Genomic DNA, 22,553 nt, shown 5'->3' on the forward strand with positions numbered 1-22,553 from the left:
AGAAGTTGTATACTTTTATTTTTGGGCATGCTTTGCCCAAGAACTGGACTAAAGCTTAGCTGTCAGTAAGAACCACACTTCCCAATAATTTGGCTCTTCTGGATTCTGAGACAGGCCAATTGGGAACTGGTGAACTAGCCTTTGTCTTACTGCTGATGGGAAGGGAGAGATCCCCAACTACTTGGGGATCTCAAGACCTGAGTTAATGTGAGCTGCCTGTGAATGCATTTTTAAAAGGCAAACATGAACTAGGATAATGGTGGCCCAGAAGGATTTTCCTCCTGAGTCATAAAGGAATTGCCAGGGACTGTGCATCCCTTTACAATATGTTCGTTCTTCCATTAAAACATCTGCTTGTATTGAATTACTTTGTGCCTATGTGCAGGACACTGAGGTGCTCCAGCTGGGTGGAAAGGGGTTGTCTTTGAAGTAAAAGCTGCAGAAAATACCTGTGTTGCTCTTCCTTCCCATGGTAATCCATTGCAAATAAAGTGGGTTGCAAACCAGCAGGATATGAATGCTCCAGATTGCCCAGTACACTTACTTTGTGAGTGAGATACCTCAAAGGTCCTGTCAAACTCTCTGATTATGCAAACAGCTTTCATCATCCTACTTTATAACATAATTTGTGAAGCAGAGTAAAAAAACAAACAAACCAAAAAAAACCCTTCTCAAAATATTGACTTTCTTAGCAGCGCAAATGTTTAAATTCAATATAACACTTTCTAAGTTTTTAAAAGGAATGTGCTCAACAAGTGATATGGTTCCCTCTTGATGTGCCTAATTCTTTGCATGTTAAGACTGTCTTTTCCACTTAAGTTGGGAAGTAGCTGGTCAGGAAACCGACTTCATTATGCCCTGTGGTCCCACTTGATGTAAGCATAATTTTCTTTGGCAGTGTTTTATTTAAAAAGTTGCTGTTTTGTTTGCTTTTATATGAACCCTGGATTACTGTAGTATATCCGAGCACTTCATAACCTCTAATGCATTCCCTTGGGATCGGGGCATGCTATTTTACAGATGGGAAATTGAGATGAGGAAAAGTGACTTGTTTCTGGTTGCATAGACACCCATAGAATATATTTAACCGAGTTCTACCATGTCTTACAATGGTGCCCTAACAATGGAGTCATCCTACTTCTTTGCTCTCTCTCTTTCTGATTGCTACAGGATGTACCTCAAATGGAATCCTGGGTGGATCGAATCCTGCATTCATGATGCAGAGTAAAAAAACCCAAAACACAAACCTAAAAAACCCAGTTCCCAATTGGCCTGTCTCGGAATCCTGGGTGGATTGAGGGACCAGCAGGGGGATGATGCTCGAGGGCAACCAGCATGAGTTCATTAGGAGCAGGCCCTGTCAGACCAACCTGATTGTCTTCTATGATCAGGTCACAAAATCATTGGACACAGGTGTCATGGTAGATGTAGTCTTTTGCACTTCAGGAAGGCCTTTGATACTGTCTCCCACCCTATTCTCATTAAAAAGCTAGGTGACTGTGACACTGATACCTACACAGTCAGATGGGTCGCAAATGGGCTGAGGGGGCTGCACCCAGAGTGGTGGTGGATGGGTTATATTCGACCTGGAGGGATGTGGGCAGTGGGCTCGGTCCTCAGGCCCATACTGTTCAATTTCTTTATTAGCGACTTGGACGAAGGGTTGAAAAGCACTATGTTCAAATTTGCTGATGACACCGAGGTTTGGGGCGAGGTGAGCACGCTAGAAGGGAGGGACAGGCTACAACTGGACCTGGACAGGGTACAGGGGTGGGCGAGTGTGAATAGGATGGGATTCAATACTGATAAGTGCAGGGTACTGCACTTGGGCAGGAAGAACCAGCAGCATACCCACAGGCTGGGGAACTCCCTTCTCGTCAGCACAGTGACAGAAAGAGATCTTGAAGTCATCATCGATTCTAAAATGAACATGGGCCGCCAGTGTGAGGACGCAGTCAGGAAGGCTAACCACACCTTGTCATGTATCCGCAGATGCATCATGAACAGGGCCAAGGAGGTGATCCTCCCCCTCTATGCGACACCGGTCAGATCACAGCTGGAGTTCTGAGTCCAGCTGAGAGGGGATTTAGTGGCAGTCTATAAACTTACCGGGGGGACCAGAGGGGAATGGGTTAGACCCTGTTCCCCCAAGCACCTCCCGGAGTAACAAGGAATAACGGCCACAAGTTGATTGAGAGTAGGTTCAGGCTAGGCATCAGGAGGCACTACTTCACAGTCAGGGCGGCCAGGATCTGGAACCAGCTTCCAAGGGAAGTGGTGCTGGTTCCTACCTTGGGGGTCTTTAAAAGGAGGCTTGATAATTACCTAGCTGGGGTCATATGAGCTTAAACTTCCCAGTATGAGCCCAGTATTCATTCCTGCCCAGGGCAGGGGGTTGGACTTGATCTGCTCAGGTCCCTTCCGACCCTGCTTCTATGAACCTGTGCACCTAAGAAACATGTCTGTTGTCTTTTTATAGCCTTTTTTGTTTTTTTGTTTTAGAGCTGCAGCTTTGGAGCAATTTAAATCTCTTGGTGCTGAGCCCTTGGAGGTAGACTTGAAGGAATCTGGAGAGGGACAAGGCGGGTATGCAAAGGAAATGTCCAAGGAGTTTATTGAAGCTGAAATGCAGCTCTTTGCCAAACAGTGCCAGGATGTTGATATCATCATTAGTACAGCTCTCATTCCTGGTACGTTACCAATGTAACAGGCATGTCTTCCCTTTTAGTCTCTGAAAGGGGCTGCTGTTTTTCTCTCATTTGCTACTGCTGCTATTTTTGTTCGGGAAAGGAAAAAAAACCAAACCTGTTCTATCCAGTGAGGAGTCAATAGGTGAGTGACTTTGTGCTGTTCATCCGAAGCCAAGAACTTTCCTGATAAAAGGTCTTCATTTGTTGTCAGGTTTCTAGTCTTTAGACATTTCTGTGTGGCACAGGTCTCTCCTGTCTTTTTAGTTGTAACTTGGCTGTTCCTCTGCTGTCTACCCAGGGTTTTATAGGAGCCCTGTCATTTGTGGAGCTTCTTCAGTCTTGCCAGATAAGTGAGGTACCGGAATGATGTACACAGTACGTACTTGTTCAGCCAAAATCTGTAATACTCTTTATATGTTAAATTGCATAAAATGCTTAAGTTTTAAAGAAACTTCCATGTTATTTGTAAATGCAGTGTAATGGAATTGTAATGTACGAGTCCTTATACACCATACAATACACTAGAAAGTATTGTGATTCTAGCTGTGAGATTTGAAGTTTTAGACTTTTTCAAGTCATTCTGGATTCCAAAAGATACCTTGTGAATACCCAACTGTATGAAGAGATCTACTTGCATAGAATTTGAATGGCTTCAGTGAGACTCTACTGGATGATCCTGCTCTAATTTCTGTACAAACTGTTCAGCATTTCAGAAACATATGAAAACTCCTCTTGAGCTCAGAATGGGAAGTAGTGCTCCTACATCATATTTGCTGATGGCATTAGGATAACCTAGTACCAAACAGGAATCCCTTTTTTTTTTGTTTTTTCTCCCCCAAAGGTAAATTTGCATGAAAAGGATATTTCAAAATAGCAAGTGATACAAGAAAATAAGCAAAGGACTTCAAATGGCATCCTCTAATAGCATCTCGCTCATAGGAGTAAATACATGGTTTAAGACTAATAGCATTTTCCTGTCACTATAGGAAAATAGATTCTTTGAGAACTCAAACAGATTTTCTACCTGATGAGGGAAAACTGCTTTTTTGTGTGTTTACTTTTTCCTTTCTGCATTTAAAAAGATTGATGTGATGCCAGATCCAAAAATGTATACCACTTAGGGACCCAATTCAGTACAAATGAGTGGTAATTATACACGGGTATGTGAGGGGAGAGTTTGTCTCATGGACATTATCTGCAGGATGTGATTATCGTACATGTAGCTTGTTATCTTTTTGTCTTACCAGGTAAAAAAGCTCCTATCTTGTTTCGTAAAGATATGGTTGAATTAATGAAGGAAGGTTCAGTTGTTGTGGATTTAGCTGCAGAAGCAGGAGGAAACTTTGAAACCACAAAGCCTGGAGACCTTTATATTCACAAGGTATGGGCTTGCATAAACAGCCATTCAGGGTTTATACCTGCAGCTTATAAATCAAATCAACCACATAAAATGTATGGTTTCCTGAGATGTAATTTGAGTTTAGCATCCTTTTTTTGTATGCTTTACATTTTTGTCACAAGTCATTGTTATAGGTGACAAACTGAACTTGAGGCCTGTTAAGACAGGATCTGATTTTAAATAGTGTTTCTATCCCAGTCATACATAGGGATATTACATCAGATTTATTTGCAAGCGCTGCAGTTTTACGCAACTTCCAGTGTGAGGGAGTTTCCTCCATTCTATCCATGTAGCTCTGTACTAGTTGAATGTGCATCTTGGTAGATATTAGGGATGTAAACAGTTAAATGACAATTATTTATACCATTTACTCCTTACTGTTTATTGACCTCTGGCAGGAATGGCTCCAGCCCTTTTATGTCTTCACCATGTGCCTGGCATTGTGAGAGCCCCAGGCCACTCGTGGAAAGCCAGGGGCAGTGGGTGTGGCCGAGCTATTATGGAGCACTGGCCAGCTGTAGAGCTGTGAGTTCATCCACAGCCCCAGCCTGTGGGGGCAAGGGGAAGTCAGGGCTGCAGACCTCTCCTGTGCCTGGATCCTGCTGCCATGGGAAGGGAAGGAGGAAGGTCTGGGCCCCTCCACAAGGGTTGGGCAGGGCCTACCAGCTGCAGCAGCACGATCCTGGCCTGGTGGTGGGTCTGCCCAGACCCTCCCCCTCTCAGCAGTGGGGCCTGGGCAGGTTAGGCTGTAAGCTCCCTGCACCTCCCACTGCACTTGTGCTGCTGTGGCCCAGACCTAGAAAGCTTTTTTGTGTTGCCGGGCCTGGCCCTCCCCAGGCTAAGGCAGGGTCTGGTTCCAGCAGGACGGCCTCTGCTGGGCTCCCTCTGTCCTTCCAGTATGAAGCTGGAGATAGGCCTGTTAAGAGTCTCTGGGTTAGGGTCAGAGGAGAAAACAACAAGGGTGATGTCATGGTGGGTGTCTGCTATTGACCACCAGACCAGGAGGAAGTGGTGGATGAGGCTTTCTCCAAACAGCTAGCTTCCTGATCACAGGCCCTGGTTCTCCTGGGGGACTTCAGTCACCCTGACATCTGCTGGGATGGCAACACAGTGGTGTGCAGACAATCCAGGAAGTTTTTGGATAGTGTGGGGGACAACTTCCTGGTGCAAGTGCTGGACAGGCCAACCAGAGGCCATGCTCTTCTTGGCCTTCTGCTCACAAACAGGGAGGAATTGATGAGGAATGTGTAGTGGATGGCAATTTGGGCAGCAGTGACCACGAGTTGACTGAATTCAGGAGCCTGAGGAAAGGAAGGATGGAGAGCAGCAGAGTAAGGACCCTGGACTTCAGGAAAGCAGACTTTGACTGGTTAAGGAACTCATGGGCAGGATCCCCTGGGAAGCCAGACTGAGGGGGAGAGGAGTCCAGGATAGCTGGCTGTACTGTAAAGAAGCCTTACTGAGAGCAGAAACAAACCATCCCAATGCGCAGGAAGACTAGCAAGTATGGCAGAAGATCAGCTTGGCTTATCAGGGAACTCTTTAGTATACTAAATCACAAAAAGGAAGCTTATAAGAAGTGGAAACTTGGATAACTAACTAGGGACGAATATAAGAGCATTGCTTGGGCATACAGGGATCAAGTCAGGAAAGCCAAAGTGCAGTTGGAGTTGCAGCCAGCCAGGGAAGTGAAGGGTAACAAGAAGGGTTTCTGTAAGTATGTTGGTAGCAAGAGGGGGATCAGGGAAAGTGTGCTTCCCTTACTGAATGAGGGAGGCAGCCTTGTGACAGGATGCAGAAAAGGCTGAAATACTCTGTGCCTTTTTCACCTCAATCTTCACAGGCAAGGTCAGCTCCCAGACTACTGCACTAGACAGCACAGTTTAGGGAGGAGGTGAGCAGCCCTCAGTGCTGAAAGAACAGGTTAGGGACTACTTAGAAAGGGTGGATGTGAACAAGTCCATGGGGCTGGAATGGATGCACCTGAAGGTGCTAACAGAGTTGGCTGATGCAATTGCAGAGCCATTGGCTATCACCTTTGAAAACTCATGTCGATTAGGAGAGGTCCTGGATGATTGGAAAAGGGCAAACATAGTGCCCATATTTAAGAAGGGGGAAAAAGGAGGATCCAGGGAACTACAGACTAGTCAGCCTCACCTTAGTCCCTGGAAAAATCATGGAGCAGATCCTCAAGAAATCCATTTCTAAGTACTTGGAGGAGAAAAAGGTGATTAGGAACAGTCAGCATGGATTCACCAAGGGCAAGACATGCCTGACCTCCCTGATTGCCTTCTATGATGAGATGACTGGCTCTCTGAATGTGGGGAGACTGGTGGATGTGGTGTACCTTGATTTTTAGCAAGGCTTTTGATACGGTCTCCCACAATATTCTCACAGGCGAGCTAAGGAAGTCTGGGCTGGATGAATGGACTGTAAGGTGGATAGAAAACTGGTTGGAGTATCGGATTCATAGAGTAGTAATAAATGGCTTGATGTCTAGTTGGCAGCTAGTATCAAGTGGAGTGCTCCAGGGGTTGGTCCTGGGGCCAGTTTTGTTCAATGATTCATCAGCAACCTGGAAGATGGCATTGAGTGCATGCTCAACAAGTTTGCAGATGATACTAAGCTAGAGAGAGTAGTAAGTACACTGGAGAGTAGGGCTAGGATTCAGAGTGACCTAGACAAATTGGAGGATTGGGCCAAAAGTAATCTTGTGAGGGTCATCAAGGACAAGTGCAAAGTCCTGCACTTAGGACAGAGCAATCCCATGCACCAGTACAGGCTGGGGGCTGTACTTTGCAGTGGGACACATTGTCCTGCTGCCCCATGTGATGCTTGGTGGGGTAAGGGTGCCTCAGCAGAGACTAGCCATCCCCTACACTGAGGCATCCTGTTCCTTGGCCAGCTTGGAAGTGGTACATGGAGATGGGGGAGCAAGCAGCCAAGGGCTGCCTGCTCCTTCCTCTCTTTGTGGTGCAGAGCCCCCATGCTGAGGCACCCTGCACCCCAGCCAGCTGCTCCCTGCCTGGCTGGGGTGCAGTGAGCCTTGGGACAGGGGAGCAGGCAGCCTTGGGATGGCTGCTCTCCTGTCTCCATGTGTCTCAGTGTGGGGGCTCTGCACCCGGAGCGGGGAGCAGCCAGTCCAAGGCTGCCTGATCCCTTGTCCCAAGGCACACTGCACCCCAGCCAGCTGCTCCATGGCTGCCTGGGCTGCAGTGTGCCTCAGCACAGGGGCTCCATGTGCCTCAATGTGAGGGCTCTGCAGTGGAGCCCCTGTGCTGAGACAGGGGAGTAGCCAGCCCAAGGCTGCCTGCTTCCCTGTCTTTAGGCACCCTGCGCCCCAACCAGATGGAGCAGCTAGTTAGCATGGAGGGTGCCTTACTATGGGAGTCCACAGTGCAAGGAGATGGAAGAGTGGTCAGCCCTAGGCTGCCTGCTTCCCCATCTCTGTATTTGTCCTGGCACTCACCATTTTGACGTAGTTTGCACTGCTTTTTTCCAGGTGTGGGTTTTTTTTTCTTTTTTTTGCTATCAGGAAATCCCAGCAGCAAATTTTGCCCCAGCCAAGCAAATTTGCAGCACTGAGCACTGATTAATGTGCAACTTATGTGGTTTGTGGTTCTACAAAGAGGTTTACGGTGCCACAAAGCACACATGCCTGCACATCTGGATCCAGTCCAGCTATCTGAATTCAGTGCCTCCTATTGTGGAAAAGGATCACTCTAGGCTGCCTGTTAGCATTTAAATAGAGTGGTGACATGTAGTTAAGGTGAACCTGGAGCATTGAAGGCACACAAGTACCTGGGTAGGCTGAGGCAGGTGCAAAGCAGTGTGTTGTGGGATAATGGAAATGAATAGTTTGCACGGATGTATTCCTAACTGTAAAGTGAAGTGGAATTTAAAGTGAATAAATAAAATAGTCACAGTGACAAGGTTTTAGACTGCATAGGTACTGCTCTATGATTCTTTGATGCGACAGGAAACTGTTTTTTTTTTCCTTGTCCATATTTAACTAACTGTTTTGTGGATGCTTAATTCAAAAAAGGTAAATCCTACAAGTAACTAAATTTGTCTAACTGCTTAGATTTAGAAATTGTTAATTTTCTTAAATATTGTGTTACTTTTTAAAAAGTAAAATAAAATATTTTTTCTGGTCCTGACAGTAGCAGTTAGAATTTACAACTTGTAGCAGGGCACTGTGATGTGCATGCTTCTTTGAGAGAGCAAGCAGCCTGAGAGGCTGCTTGCAGGTGGCAGAGGGGAGCTAATGAGGAACTCGCATGACTGGAAGAGGGTCAGCTTGGAGCTATCTAAGCGCAGAGGCTGCACAGGTAATCTCTCCGCAGCCACCATGAAATGAGGAGCTCCTGGCTGCAGGGCAGCAGGGCCCTTGAAGGGACCTGGAGTTTGGGCTGAATAACTCTGCAGGCGTGGGAACAGAGGCAGGTGCCTTGGACTGGGAAAGACGGGGCTTACAGGCAAGTGGCCTTCATTTATGTTAAACCCCTAGAGGGATTGAGATGTCTTCTGGACAGGTAGTGTAGCCTTGGGGCAGCCTCCAGGCCTGTTGAGAAAATCAGTAATCCAGGAGCCCTCAGACTGGGCGTGGGGCCCAGGCAAGAGCCTAGGAAAAGGCTGAAACCCAAAACAGAAGGTCCAAGAGCCCAAAGGTTGAGCTGGGCCAGTGTGTTCATGAGCCCACACTGGGCCAAGCTGGACTAGAGTCCAGGAGCCCAGAGGAGGGGCTGTATTCGAGACCAGTTGCATCAGTGAGAACATCTGTGAGGTTTGGGGCATGGTATAGGGGAGGTGAAGGAGCTGCCCAATTTGCCCTTAAGGCTCTTGGTGCCCTACAGCGACCTAGTCAGACTGAGGGACTTGCCAAGCCTGAGGGCTGGATCGAGGCTAGTGGGGTCTCAGGAGAGACCCAGTGGGAACTTACTGGGATTAGGGCTCTCTGTAAGGCCTGTTGGCAGCCTCCCTGAATCAGCCTATAATATTTAAGAACAAGACATGGCAGGTGAGTAATCTAGGGAGTATGACATTAGCGTTTGAGCCAGGCAGGAGTGGTAAGGCCATTGGGAGGTGTCACTGCCACCCCTTTGGCAATGTACTGTTGCACATCTCCTTGGCAGACTTCAGTTTTATGAAACTGAAATCTTTGTCTTCATAGGATCCTAGAAGTTAAATTACTTTGTTTCTATAGATTTAAATAATAAAACAGATATTTATTTAGGCACCCTAATGCTTTTCTAGGTGTTGTAACATTAGCAGGTTTAAAAGAACAAGTATGGAGGGTGGTAAGTACCTCAGTTATGCAGATAGTGAGTTACTGAAAAGCTCTTTTCCATTCTCTGTCTCCCCTGCTCCTCGCTCTGGGAATATGTTCTAAACTCTCATTGTAATTTATTTTCTCCATCTCTCATCTGGTTCCTTTTAAGTAGCCCAAATTTTGAGATGGTAATTGAGACATTTAGAGAAATTTTAGATTAGCGTATCCATGTGCTGTAATGCAGGTTTACTTCTTTAATCCCTAACTGGTGCTTATACTAAAGGTACGGCATAAACCCCACTAGTAACGCTACAAAGAGAAATGAATGTTAATTCAGAAAGCAGCCATTTATTTTCTAGTTCTTTTGAACATGTACAAATCAGAAGCAAATTGTTATTGAAACTAAATATGGTGACTGCAAATGTGTACACCCAGAAGCTTCTGGAGGTTTGGAGAGACTTTCTTCCTCTGGGATCTGAATCTGAATGTTTAATTTTTCACTTGAATTCTTTAGGGGGTTACACACATAGGCTACACAGACCTTCCCAGCAGAATGGCTACCCAGGCCAGTACGCTGTACTCCAACAACATCATCAAACTTTTGAAGGCCATAAGCCCTGACAAAGAAAACTTCCACTATGATGTGAAGGATGAATTTGACTATGGTACACTGGACCATGTTATTAGAGGAACTGTAGTAATGAAGGTGAGTCAATATGCTGTGTCTTAAATTATAGAGCTGGGGTGAGCAAAATATGGTCTTCAGGTCGGATATAGTTTACCAACTGATTGTATCTGGTCCCATAGGTCAGTGACTGCAGTCATAGGATCCGGCCCGTAGGGATCCAGTGGTTCCAGCTGCTGTGTCATGCCGGGCAGGCGGACATGTCCTGGCCTGGCCCTCTACAGCTTACACTAGCTCCTGCCCCATGTGCCAGAAGCAGCCTTGGATGCATGCTGGCATCAGATGTGGATGCTGCCTGTAGGTTTCTGTTGGGGATCTGGGTGACTGCCTGGGACTTCAGCTGACACACTGATGCAGCAGCATCACCTGTGGACCTGGGAGGTTGCCCCAGGCCTCAGCAGGACCCAGCTGCCTGCATCTGCAGCTGATGCTGGTGCCCTCCCAGTACTGCTTCTGGCATGTGAACTTGGGGGCTGGTGTGAGCTGTGGGGCCGTGCTAGAGATGTGGGAGTTGGGGAGGGGGGGAAGGGGGAATGGAGAGAAGTGGCCTTGTTCATGATGAATGGTGGCGACTGGTGCTGGGTGCTGGACAAAAGCAGGGCACACTCACTGCTTCCAGAGCCCCTCTGGCTGGGGCTGCCCCAAACCCATGCTGGGGCTGTCCTGGGCCCATGCAATGGCAGCGATTGCAGCGGGAAGGAGCTGCAGGGCAGCCCAGGTGCAGGCTCTGGGTAGCCACAGACAGAAGGGCTCCAGAAGCGGCAAGCATACCCTCTGCCAGGTTCTGCTTTTGCCTGGTGCCCAGCACCAGCTTCTGCTGCTCATCATGGGCAGGGATGCCTTTATTTCTCCCCCTTCCTTTTCCCTGTACCCCCTACCAACTGTCCCACACCTCTAGCATGGCTCTGCTGACCCAGCCCACAGCAGCTCTATGGCCCACAGACCCAAATAATTGCCCAACCCTGTTATAGAGCAACCCCCTTATGTTTGTATTTACCTTTGCATCTTTGATTGTTGTATCCCTGAATCCATTCTGAAGAGGTAAATATTTGTTAACTTTACAGCATTTCAAAAGTTACATATAATATGTGTAAACTTGCTCCTCTCTATGTTAAACATTACCCTGGCAATTGCTGTGATCATATTACTATTCCTTTTCTTTAAAGCAATACCAACTTGAAAATCTTATGCCTGTTTGAAAATGCTTCTCCTATTCTGTGCATGCCTAAGGTTTCTATAACCTCAGAGAAATTAGCAGAAGTTTTTCTTTGTCACGTTTGTTGTGTGAATTTGATAACTCCTTGTGCAGGCAGTTATGCATTTCATATGTATTGTTAGTGTCTGTCTTATTGACCTTTTATAAACAACCACAAGAGAGCAGAAAAGAGCTGGATAAAATCTGTTTTGAGGAATTAAAATTATATTAGAACAAAGGTGTCAAACTGGACCTGGACCAGATCCAAACCTTGTGGGCTTCTCCCAGGCAGGATCCATGGAGCCAGCAGCAGCCATGATGGGTCTGAGTCCATGTTCAGGCAGAAGCACAAGTCGGAATATGACAGCAATGGGGCAAGCAAGGGCTGTATGTGCACAGCCTTTACTCACCCCCTGCCTGTGATGGCCATGTCCATCAGGGTCCAGGGATCTCTAATTCTGCTGCAGGCCATGCTCCACTAGTCAGATCCCCCCAATTTCCGTAGTCTGCTGGACTAATGGTGGGCTGGCTGGAATGGTTCCTCAGGCTGGATCTGGCCTATGGGTTTTATGTTCAACATTGCTATATTAGGACTCTAATTAGGCTAATTGCTTAGGAACCTCTACGTGCAGTTTCTGTCAGAGCGTCCTTTATTTTTACATTGCATTTTAATAAAATCAAATAGAGCCCTTTCAACCCAAGTTTTAGTGCAGGTGGTGAGAGGCAATGGAAACCTAAAGGCCTGAATTATGCAGAGAACAAATACAATATGGCCATTTTCTTTTCCTGGTCTAGTTAATTGACCTTTCTGCTCAAGCAGAGATGTCATTTGCGCTTGGTGGCTTTGTGATATATCTCTTGGTCCACTGCACCCCAGAACAAGGCCAGGGATGAATTTCTTCATATTCAGTTTCAGCTGGAAAGGTGAAATTATATGCAACTTGCTCATATATTTTTGTCCTAGAAGACAAGTCAATTAATATGGCAAATGCTTCAGATAATCTGTCTTTACCATTTTTGAAGAATAAGAAATGACCATCCATTTGATTTACCAATGGTAATTTTAACTTAATTTTTTTCCATCAGGATGGCAGGCTGATTTTTCCAGCACCTCCGCCAAAGAACATTCCTCAAGCAGCCCCTGTGAAACAGAAGACTGTGGCTGAGCTGAAAGCTGAAAAAGCATCCACTGTTACACCGTTCAGAAAAACTATGACTTCAGCCACTGCATACACTGCAGGTAAAAGACCTATTGAAGTTACCTAGCCTTGGGTGGCACTGGAGAATTTTGTCATTCCTTTTATTAACTGGTTGTAAGTGTAGTGGGGAGGGGGAAGGGCTACCTAGTTGATTTATGACTCCTACTGCAAAAACTCTGTAATGCAATAATTGTCTCCTGGAGAAAATACTTGAGGAATACCTGAAGAAATACAGGTATTTCAGGGTATGGACAGATGCATGTGTTCCAATCAGTTGGTTTTTTTTAAGCACTTGTAACTTTAAGCACTTTAGTAGAGTACAGCTGTACCTCTACCTCTCAGCTAAAGTAATTACTATGTAGCATTTCAGAGTGATCTGTTTCATTCAGGGTTACTGTTTATTAGAGTTCTGGGTCAATTTCTATCTCTATAACACTGTCTCATGTCTCCTCCATTTTTATAGTGCTTTGAAGTTGTATAAAGCACTCTGTTTCATCTGTCCATGCCTTCAGATGGTTCAAAATCATTTGGCAAACAGATGTACATGTATGTTTGGCTTTCTTCATTAAGGATTTGTGAAATATTCTGCTTTCTATGAGAGCACTTGAAGGAACTGTGAATTGGGGAAATCAATTGTGGCAGGATTTTCTCATGCTTTTATTGGAAAATAAGAGCACCTATACAGGTGTCGATGTCTGCTCCAACGTGTTTTAATTAGTATGTGTTGGAGCAGATTTGATTAATTGAGTCTGCTGGAGCTTGCTAATTAGCATGCTCCAGCAGCCTCCACATCACGGGTATTCAGTGTCCTCACACTTCAAAACTGGTGGTGGGGACACTTTGGTTAAAGCTTGTCAAATGAGTTTTAGTCAAAGCACCCCTACCACCATTTTGAAGTGTGGGACACTGAATACACATGACACTACTGGCATTTTTAATTTGAGCAGGTCTCAGATCCACTCTAAAGGACCCACCTCCACCCCAGAGGAGACAAATTGCCCGCCAGTTTGGCTGAGTATGGGGAACAAGGATTGGTTCTTGACAAATCAGCAACAGATAATAAGTGTAGCTAGTAATCCTTTAAATTGTTTTGTGTGTACATCAGTATCATATGTGAGGCTATTAAGTACATTTTAATCGCTACTTCTGTTTTAGTTTCTCTCTTCCAGACTCTTGGTTTAAGTATTGCAGCAACATTTCAGTAGGATTAAGGGCACTCTTATCTAGTTCTTGGACTAATTGGAATAGAAGAAAGAATACATTCAGAGCTTCTGGTCATGGACTTTATCTGCGCATATAGCAAAAATGTACGAGACCATGGTTTATTAATAAAACCATCACTTGCAGAATCGCAGGTCTGATGTCAAGGTCATGCTCAAAATTGTATTTGTTTTAACTCATGCTGTTAAAACAAATGTTTTAACTGTATTTGTGCTGAATTCCTGCTGTAGAGTTAAAAGCTGTAATTACGCTTGTAGTATGAACAATAGATATATTATGCAATGAACTCCACCCAAAAGATGCACTGACAGAGATGTTTAAAATCTACTGGATTTGCCAAAGTAGTCCTTGAGTAGGACTCTAATTAGTCTAATTGCTCACAGGGGATCCTTGCTGACTCCTGGGTTAATGATCTACTCACCAGGGGGTCGTCAGGTAGGTTTTATTATTCTAGGGAGAGGACCATTATGAGGTACTGGATAACTGTTTAATCTGAGTCCCGTTGAGACTGACTCAGTGTGCTTTCAGTGTTACCGGCTATGAGTTCCCAGACAGTCATTCTCCCTTTCCTTTCATAATCCTAATTTGTGTCTTAGCATTAGGAGGAAGCTGATGAACCATGGCCCTCTGTCTGCTCCCTTGGCACATGTATCTGTTGGGCTTCCATTCATCTTGCCAATTGTTAATCAGTAATTTTTCTTAGATCATTAGACCTTATTACATGCTATGCGCTACCATCACAGTCACTAATTTGTCAGCGAAGCAAAGGTTGCATAGCCCATACTACTTCCTGCTCACGGGTGGCGTAACTAATAATCGTCTCCCAAAATGTCTCTTCTGTTGTATGTTATATCCAGTCATACTGGGAGGGAGGTCCCCTTGTTTGACTGTAGGGATCTCCAGTGTTAAATAGTATTGCTTAAGTTAATATTTGGTCACAATTTTCCTGTGCAGTTTATCTTGACATTTTATATCCCGAGTGGAGTGTGTTGGGCTGACCTTTACAAATAACTAAAAGGTGTTGCTATGCTGAGCAGATTAATTCTGGAAGTGCTGAGACTTCCACACAGACTCCCCAGTTCAATACTGAGCTATTTTTAATGGAGTCTAAGTATCTTAGTCTCTAACTTGATTTTAAGAATGGCATAATGTTGGCAATGCTTGTGTCCTACTTGTTTGTCCAAGGTAAAGTGCTGTATTGACAAATGAATGAAAAATACCATGATAATGGGATTTTGAACCTATTGCATTATTACCATGGTTATTGTAGTACTCAAGTCTGAAACGTACTCAGTTGGGTGCCTTATGGAAAAAGCACTGGGCACCAGGGATGTCATGACCTCATTTAAGTATTCAGGGCAAACATTTCAATATGATAAACCATTCTGAAATAATTCTAATACTTTTGACATTGTCGTTCTTTAGGTCTGGCTAGCTTGTTGGGTTTGGGCATTGCAGCTCCTAATTCTGCATTCACTCAGATGGTGACAACGTTTGGCTTAGCTGGAATAGTAGGGTACCATACAGTCTGGGGTGTGACTCCTGCTCTTCACTCTCCGCTCATGTCTGTGACTAATGCCATCTCAGGTAGGTGGCTGCTTTGTACCTACTCACATACTGTGTAAAGGAGATATGGGACACAGCTGTGGGATCTTATTTGAGCTTTTGGGTGAGCATACATACAGTGCCAAGGAACTGTCATTGGCTTGGTACCAACTGAATCTTTTGCTATAGATAGCAAAATACATAGGACAGTAGGGCTGGAAGGTACCCTGCAAGGTCATGTAATCCCTCCCCCTGCTCAAGGCAGGATCATCCTGACCTAAACCATCCCAACCAAGTGTCTGTCCAACCTCCTCTTGAAGATGACAGACTTCTTTGTGCCTTTAGCTCCTGGTAGGCTCTTCAACGAGAGATGGTTACAAACCTATAAAACATCATATTGCACCTTCTTAAATTTTTAAAGCATAATGCTTAAACCCAACGCTTACCCTCTTGTCTCAGCTATTGCAGCCTTCTCTCTGCATTTCATACTTTTCCCCTCCAAAATACTGCCACTAAAATCATCCCCCCCCACGCCTCCAGCATCACATCTCACTGCTTTCTCTGCCATCTGTATCACACTCCTATTCCTCTCATCCTCACCTCCAACACACTATGCAGTTCTCCCCTTTCTGCATCTGTGGTTTCATGTCTTCCTGCTTTCTTTCTTACTGCATCTTTCTTGTCCCTGTTTCTCTACTCTTCTTTGGCTTAATGTACAATAATGGTTAGAGTGTTGGCCAAAAATGTAATCAAGTGAGTTGTGTTGTGTAGTTTCTTAAATCAGAACTTGCTGCTTATAGAATGTGAGTGTATTCAAATCACTGACTTACCGTTCTCTTTCATTAGGATTGACTGCAGTTGGTGGGCTGGTGCTGATGGGTGGAAGCTACTTGCCTGAGAATATTCCTCAGGGTCTGGCAGTGCTTTCTGCCTTTGTGTCTTCTGTCAACGTTGCAGGTAGGAACTGGTTAGCTGTCTGTGAGCATGAGTCCGCACACACTAACCATAGTTTACCCATGTCTTCCATCTTCCTTATGGTGTGAATTTATAGGATATTAAATGGGTCTGGATTGGGATCTAGGAGCTTCCCTCATTTTAAAAACCAAACTTCTATGTTTGTTGAAAATTCCATTTTTGGTTAGCATATTTTATGTTGTGACTTCCTTCTGGAGAAACTCTTAGGGTATGAGCTGTTTTTATAATATCTTAATATATGTATGAGAGTGACCATTGCATCATATGAATTAAGACAAGAATAAATAAATTTCAGTGGTGGCCACTAAATCTACAAAAGACCCATACATTAAAATTCCATAAATTAAAATGATAAATGTGGTGTTGAAGGACACCAGATTTCTATGAAGACTCTTCTTGGAGAGGGAAGAGAGCAGAACAATCGTATTCTGTCTTCCTAGCCCCATTGCTGATAGGTGACTAACCACAGGGCTTAAGGTATTGTCAGCAGAGATGGAGAATGCCTGCTGCAGAATTTCTGGTGGAAACTCATTGGGGAGTTAGGGAGTTCCCTACTGTGCAAAGAGTGATTTGTCATAACTGTGTGTGATGAGGTTGTGGATGCTGTTGAGCAAGTTGGAGTAGTAGTAGATAAACAATATCCATGTCTTGTTACCTGTAAGCCTGTAAGTTCTTCCCCCTAGTTAGACTAGTTTTGTCCAAAAGAAAATAGCTATAGCTCACATTAATCCCGGATATATGTCCACCTGCTGGCTCTCCGGATTCCTACTTTTTCAAACATCTTATTAAGGCCGCTAACATCTGTTTTAGTGGTTATAAGAATTAACTGAATGTTTTCTTAGTAGCTTAGTCTGGGCCTATCTTCAATTTTACTTTTTTTGTGTGTTTTTGTAAGGTGGCTTCCTGGTTACGCAGAGAATGTTGGATATGTTCAAACGTCCAACTGACCCTCCTGAGTATAATTACCTGTACTTCCTGCCTGCTGGTGTGTTTGTAGGGGGTTATTCAGCAGCTCTGTATGGTGGCTATAACATTGAACAGGTAAGATCCTTCACTTCCTCTGGTCTTTCAATAGCAGGTCTGTTTTCCCATTTGGCAGATGGCTGTACAAGTTGCATGATGTTTGAGTTGCTTTGATCTAACATTCTGAAATAAATCTACAAAAGACAAGAAAAGGTTCTGTTCTGCTCTCACTCTTCTCTTGTTTCCAATTGTTTTTTGTTTGGCCTCTAATACTATTTCTAATGCATATAAATTTAGCAAAGATGATGTGATTAGGGATCAAAACTGGGCAAAACAACAGGAAATGGCCGTCCTGACTTTTTTGTGGATTTCTCAGTACCATTTTCCAATGGTCTGCATAAGGAGCTTTGCCACATGTCCAAGTGTGGAGTTTTTGGAGCGTTTTTCTGTCATGTACTTGATCACTGTTACTGACAGTATCACATGCTACTCCAATATTTATTTCATTTATGCATTTTGAAAGGTGCAAACTATTTGTGGCTCTCATTAGCTGCTTATATCCAAACAAACCAACATCGTGAGTTAGCTCAAACGCGTAACAATAAACCTTAGTCTTTGATTCATGGATATTTTGATTTTCCTTTAAAAAAAAAACCAATTACTTCTTTTTCTGGAGAGAGAAGAAATCCAACCACAGCTTGTCTCAGGGATTTCAAACAGTGTTTTAAAAGTACCGGTTAGATTCAAACATGTTTTGTGCTGTTTAGTTTGGTGGATCCACTTAAGTGCCATTTTTCTTCTTTTTGACAACAGGAGTCCAAAGGTATCATAGCCAAATACCAAAACTTTTTGCAGTGTCCATTAGGACATTTAAGTTACAATGGGCGCATCTACATGTATATTTTAAGGTGCTTTTCTTAATGTGCACTTAAATTTAAATTTAGTACCTCCAGTGTGAGGCCGTTTATACATGTGCTTGGGGGGCACTTTAATTAGAGCACCCAAAATATTATGTGTATCAGCATCCCCGCTCTTCAAAATGACAACTGGGCTGCTTTTAACTAAAGCTCTTCAAATGAGCTTTATTTAAAATGCCCCTGCAGCCATTTTTCAATGTGGGAATGCTGATGCACGTGATGCTGGACTCTGCTGGAGTGTGGTAATTACTGCGCTCCAGCAGGCTTGATTAATTGAGTCCTCGCCAATGCACCATAATTGCAGTGCATCAGAGCAGCCTCCTTGCTTGTGTATAGGCACCTGAGGTACTAAACAAATATGCGTTAGGCTGTCTGAGTGTGCAGTAACGAATACACACTATTTTTAAGTGACACTTGATGCACAGTAGCCTATTTTACTGTGCATTAGTGTAATTGCAGGGTTTTTATGTGATGTGTTAATGTGCAGCAAAATAGAGTACTGCTCATTAAGGCGCACATGTAGACATGCCCACTGATACCAAAAATACTTAGGGTTTGCTAAGGAAAGTTGCTGATGGACTTCTCAAGAAGGGAAGACTTCTAGAAAACTGGTTCAACTTAAGCTTAAGTCATAAAAAACTTATGGAGGGCCCTCACCCTCCCATGGCCCTGATGGGAGGCGATGGCACTCCATCCCCACTTGTCCACCTGTACGTACCCCTAGGACTGGACCAAGTATCCCCAGGAGTATGTGTACCCCTGGTTGACAACCCCTGGTCTATGTCGTAGGGGACAGGACTAGGAGCAATATACTCAAGCAAGCAGCAGCAGAGGAAACTTCAGCTGGAAATTAGGAGCAATTTTCTGACTATGAAGGTGGTTAAGCATTGGAACAGCCTATCTAGGGAAATAGTGGAATCTCCATGTGCCTGGAAATTTTCAGGGGCAGATTAGATGGATGCTGGGCTAGGATGGTTTAGTTGGGGCTGATTCTTCCTTGAGCAGGGGACTGAACTAGATGACTTGGTGACCTGCCAGCCCTACATCCCTATGATGTTGTGAACCACCTGCACACTACCTACAATTTGTCATTTCTGTAAAGATCAAAGATTTTGAATAAATAGCACACACAAATAAATTCAGGCACATAATATATCTTTTTATTATTTTAAAGATGATGTATCTGGGCTCAGGCTTGTGCTGTGTTGGTGCTTTGGCTGGTCTGTCCACCCAAGGAACTGCTCGCCTTGGTAATGCTTTGGGTATGATAGGTGTTGCTGGAGGTTTGGCGGCTACTCTGGGAGGCCTTACGCCGTCACCCGAACTGTTGGCTCAGATGTCAGGTGCAATGACCCTTGGTGGCACTATAGGTGAGTGCAACACAATGAAAATACCATTTAAAAAAATCTGCTTTATAACACAGAATATTTTACAAACGACAGCCTAACTTAACAGCTTGACTAACTTGTGGTTAGATTCAATTGCTAACGTTTTCTTGCAATAAAATGTAGTCAAGATTAATAAATTAGCTATACAGTAGGACTGTACAGTGTTCCAAAAGTGGGATAAGCATTATCATCTCCAGATAGTAGATCAAGAAACTGGAACCCAAAATTACCCCGCAAATTAGTTTCTGACTGGTTATACTCAAATTTCCTATTTTGGACCATTTAGAAAAGAATTCGGGCTTCAGTAGAAGCCTGGCAGCTTATATACCAGTACATTATATAATGCAGACTTATTGATTTTCTTGCTTTTGGATGTCTCCTATAGATAATGAGGGCATTCAATTTAATGTTGCTAACAGCATATTCCAAATGCAGAGATGATGATAATACAGCTTTCTCTATATTCTGTGTGTCGCACAATGGACAAGAATTGACTGCCTAGAGTGACAGTATCTTGTAATATTTCCATTTTGTCTTCAACAGGTTTAACAATTGCTAAGCGCATCCAGATTTCTGACTTGCCTCAGCTGGTGGCTGCTTTCCACAGCTTGGTAGGTTTGGCAGCTGTGCTCACCTGTGTGGCAGAGTACATGATTGAGTATCCCCATTTTGCTACAGATCCAGCTGCCAACCTCACCAAAATCGTGGCCTATTTGGGCACATACATTGGTGGTGTGACTTTCAGTGGTTCCCTTGTCGCATATGGAAAACTGCAAGGTGACTTTTCCATCTTAAGTATAAGTTAACTTTCTTTCTCCCCTTTAGGTTTTTTGGTAAGTTTTCTTTGACTTTAGTATATATTTCAACTGTGGATAAATTGGGGAAAAAAGGAAGCTCCTGTTTTGCAAGAAATCTCTTGGATAAATGAAACTTGTTCTAGGCCAGTAATACTCAACCAGGGAGCTGCAGCACTTTGGGATGCTGCCAGATCCTTTGAAAAGTGTCATGAGGTATGAGGCGATAAGTACAGGCTCAGGCTAGTCCCTGCCTGGCTGATCACCCCACTGCCACTGCCTGGCCCCTCTACAGTAAATATATAAACTTTTTGAAATTGGGTGACATTCACTTCACAAAAGTTATGGAGAGATGCTTTGAGTCCAGAAAGGTTGAGAAGCACTGTTCTAGGTATTATAGGCCTAGAAGTATCAAACAGTTATCCCTTCTAAATAACTGAAAGGTAGATGTTACTAAAACACATTCTGTCAATAGAAGAAAAGCAAACCTTCCCATGCTGGCCATGAAGCACTGGCAGCAATTCGGTAAAGACTTCTTGTGTGCCTGACTCAAGGCGGTGTAACATTTCATCTGGATACAGTATTCTAGCTTTTAAAATGTGTACAGGCCATTAGTTTTGATGTCCTGAAAATGTCTTGTCTCTCCTTTGCTGTCACTGCAAAGTCCTGCTGATGGGACCTTGTACACGATGTCCCATGTTTCAATATAAGGTGCCATCTTAATTAAAATTGTTATACAAATGACTTAAACATATTTCTTTACGCATGATTTTGACAAACTGACTTGGAAGTCTGGTTTTGTAGCAGAAGTCACCCTGTTGCTCCCTAATATTCTCAAGCAGCTATCATGTTTTATGTACTACCCAAAGACTTGGCTTTGTTTCCTAAGTAAAAATGATTAAATTAAAAAAAAATAATATCCAGAGAGAGAAACTCATGGAGGGATTATCTTCAAACACCTAAGAAAAGGTGTTTAAAGGGTAAAAAGGAGTTTAAAAAAAAGTGTTGTATTTGGCACTTCTACGTATCTGTTGTTGCATTCCAGATCATTGACTTGCAGTCACTTCAAGGTCACAGTATTTTATTTTGTTTTTTAAATGTAATTTTGTAAAGGTGCATCATCTCTTCAGGGGAGTAAAAAAAACAACTCGTGTTTTGTCCTTTGAAGTTGATGGTATTCTTGATTCCAGGTATCCTCAACTCTGCCCCACTCCTCTTGCCTGGTCGGCACTTACTGAATGCTAGTTTACTGGCTGCCAGTGTTGGTGGAATGGTTCCCTATATGATAGATCCTAGTTACACAACAGGACTTGCCTGTTTAGGCTCAGTATCAACACTCTCTGCCATCATGGTAAGTCCAGGCATCATACGGTACGGTAAGTCCAGGCAAAGGTGAACTGTGAAGTGCAAATACTGCAAGTGTACATAGATTTCATTTTGTTACGCTGCATGTTGAAAGATATCCCCAGATAGCATGGGGGGACAAGAAGGGGAGTCGATGTGCATAGCATTTGGCAAGTGTTTCTTTTTTCACGCTCTGTTCATCTGCTGTTCCAATGCTCTATCAAATGCTTCTCAGATGCATGATGCACCATGTACTACTGCAAGCAGATAAAGCTGGTCTGTAAGGACTTGGAGGTGTGGATTAATGTATACCTCTGCGAAGTGTGGCCTAGGAGACTTGTTTCTAATATGTAAAATACTGCTTTTTCCCCTAAACTACACTAAACATACTTCCTACCAGGTATACTGTCCAGCTGTATACATGCATATTATATTCCAGGTCATTCAAGGTGAATGCGTTGGAATTGAGATGTGACACTTTAAAGGATCAGAAATTGAGCCCTGTACTTCATATACATAGGTTTACTAAGTCTAGTCCTTGGAGGTAGGGGAGTTATAACTGTGCTGAATTTCTCTCTTGATCTTGCAATTTTGGGCATGCAGCACCTAACTTATTTCTCATAATCTACTTTAACTTTTATTCAAATTTAATTTTGTAGTTCACTGTTTTAAGCTAAGTATCATAGATGTGTGAAACTTTTTCAAGAGATATAAAATGGACCAAGAGCAATTGATTTAATGATTCTACAACAGATTTCTGGAGCTATTGCTCTTCATCTTATTTTGTTCCCTTAGTGTCTGCTCTTCATCTTATTTTTTTCTCATTGGTCCCTCAGGGGGACAGTTTTTCTTTTTTGGAATTTTAAACTTGCTGGGGTTTTTTGGGGGAGGTAAGGGTGGAGAAGGGGTTCATAACCACTTTTATCTAAATCTGTGTTATAGGCCTGAGAGAAATTGGGCCCAAAA

General features: G+C 43.7%; 1 protein-coding gene across 2 annotated transcripts in view; it reads left to right on the plus strand.

Moving 5' to 3' along the window:
* NNT (nicotinamide nucleotide transhydrogenase) overlaps window positions 1-22,553 on the plus strand; it is a 65,443-nt gene that overhangs the window by 17,078 nt on the left and 25,812 nt on the right. Inside the window, exons 7-16 of one of the 2 annotated variants that reach the window (XM_006026714.3) lie at window positions 2,503-2,690; window positions 3,938-4,071; window positions 9,876-10,067; window positions 12,328-12,481; window positions 15,087-15,248; window positions 16,053-16,163; window positions 17,077-17,222; window positions 19,236-19,431; window positions 19,993-20,226; window positions 21,434-21,594. In XM_006026714.3, coding sequence (XP_006026776.3) covers window positions 2,503-2,690; window positions 3,938-4,071; window positions 9,876-10,067; window positions 12,328-12,481; window positions 15,087-15,248; window positions 16,053-16,163; window positions 17,077-17,222; window positions 19,236-19,431; window positions 19,993-20,226; window positions 21,434-21,594 — 1,678 coding nt within the window. The remainder of the gene's footprint in view (window positions 1-2,502; window positions 2,691-3,937; window positions 4,072-9,875; window positions 10,068-12,327; window positions 12,482-15,086; window positions 15,249-16,052; window positions 16,164-17,076; window positions 17,223-19,235; window positions 19,432-19,992; window positions 20,227-21,433; window positions 21,595-22,553) is intronic. The other variant, XM_025207712.1, reaches the window with a different exon arrangement.

This window comes from Alligator sinensis, unplaced genomic scaffold (assembly GCF_000455745.1).
Source record: "Alligator sinensis unplaced genomic scaffold, ASM45574v1 scaffold663_1, whole genome shotgun sequence".
Lineage (NCBI taxonomy): Eukaryota > Metazoa > Chordata > Crocodylia > Alligatoridae > Alligator > Alligator sinensis.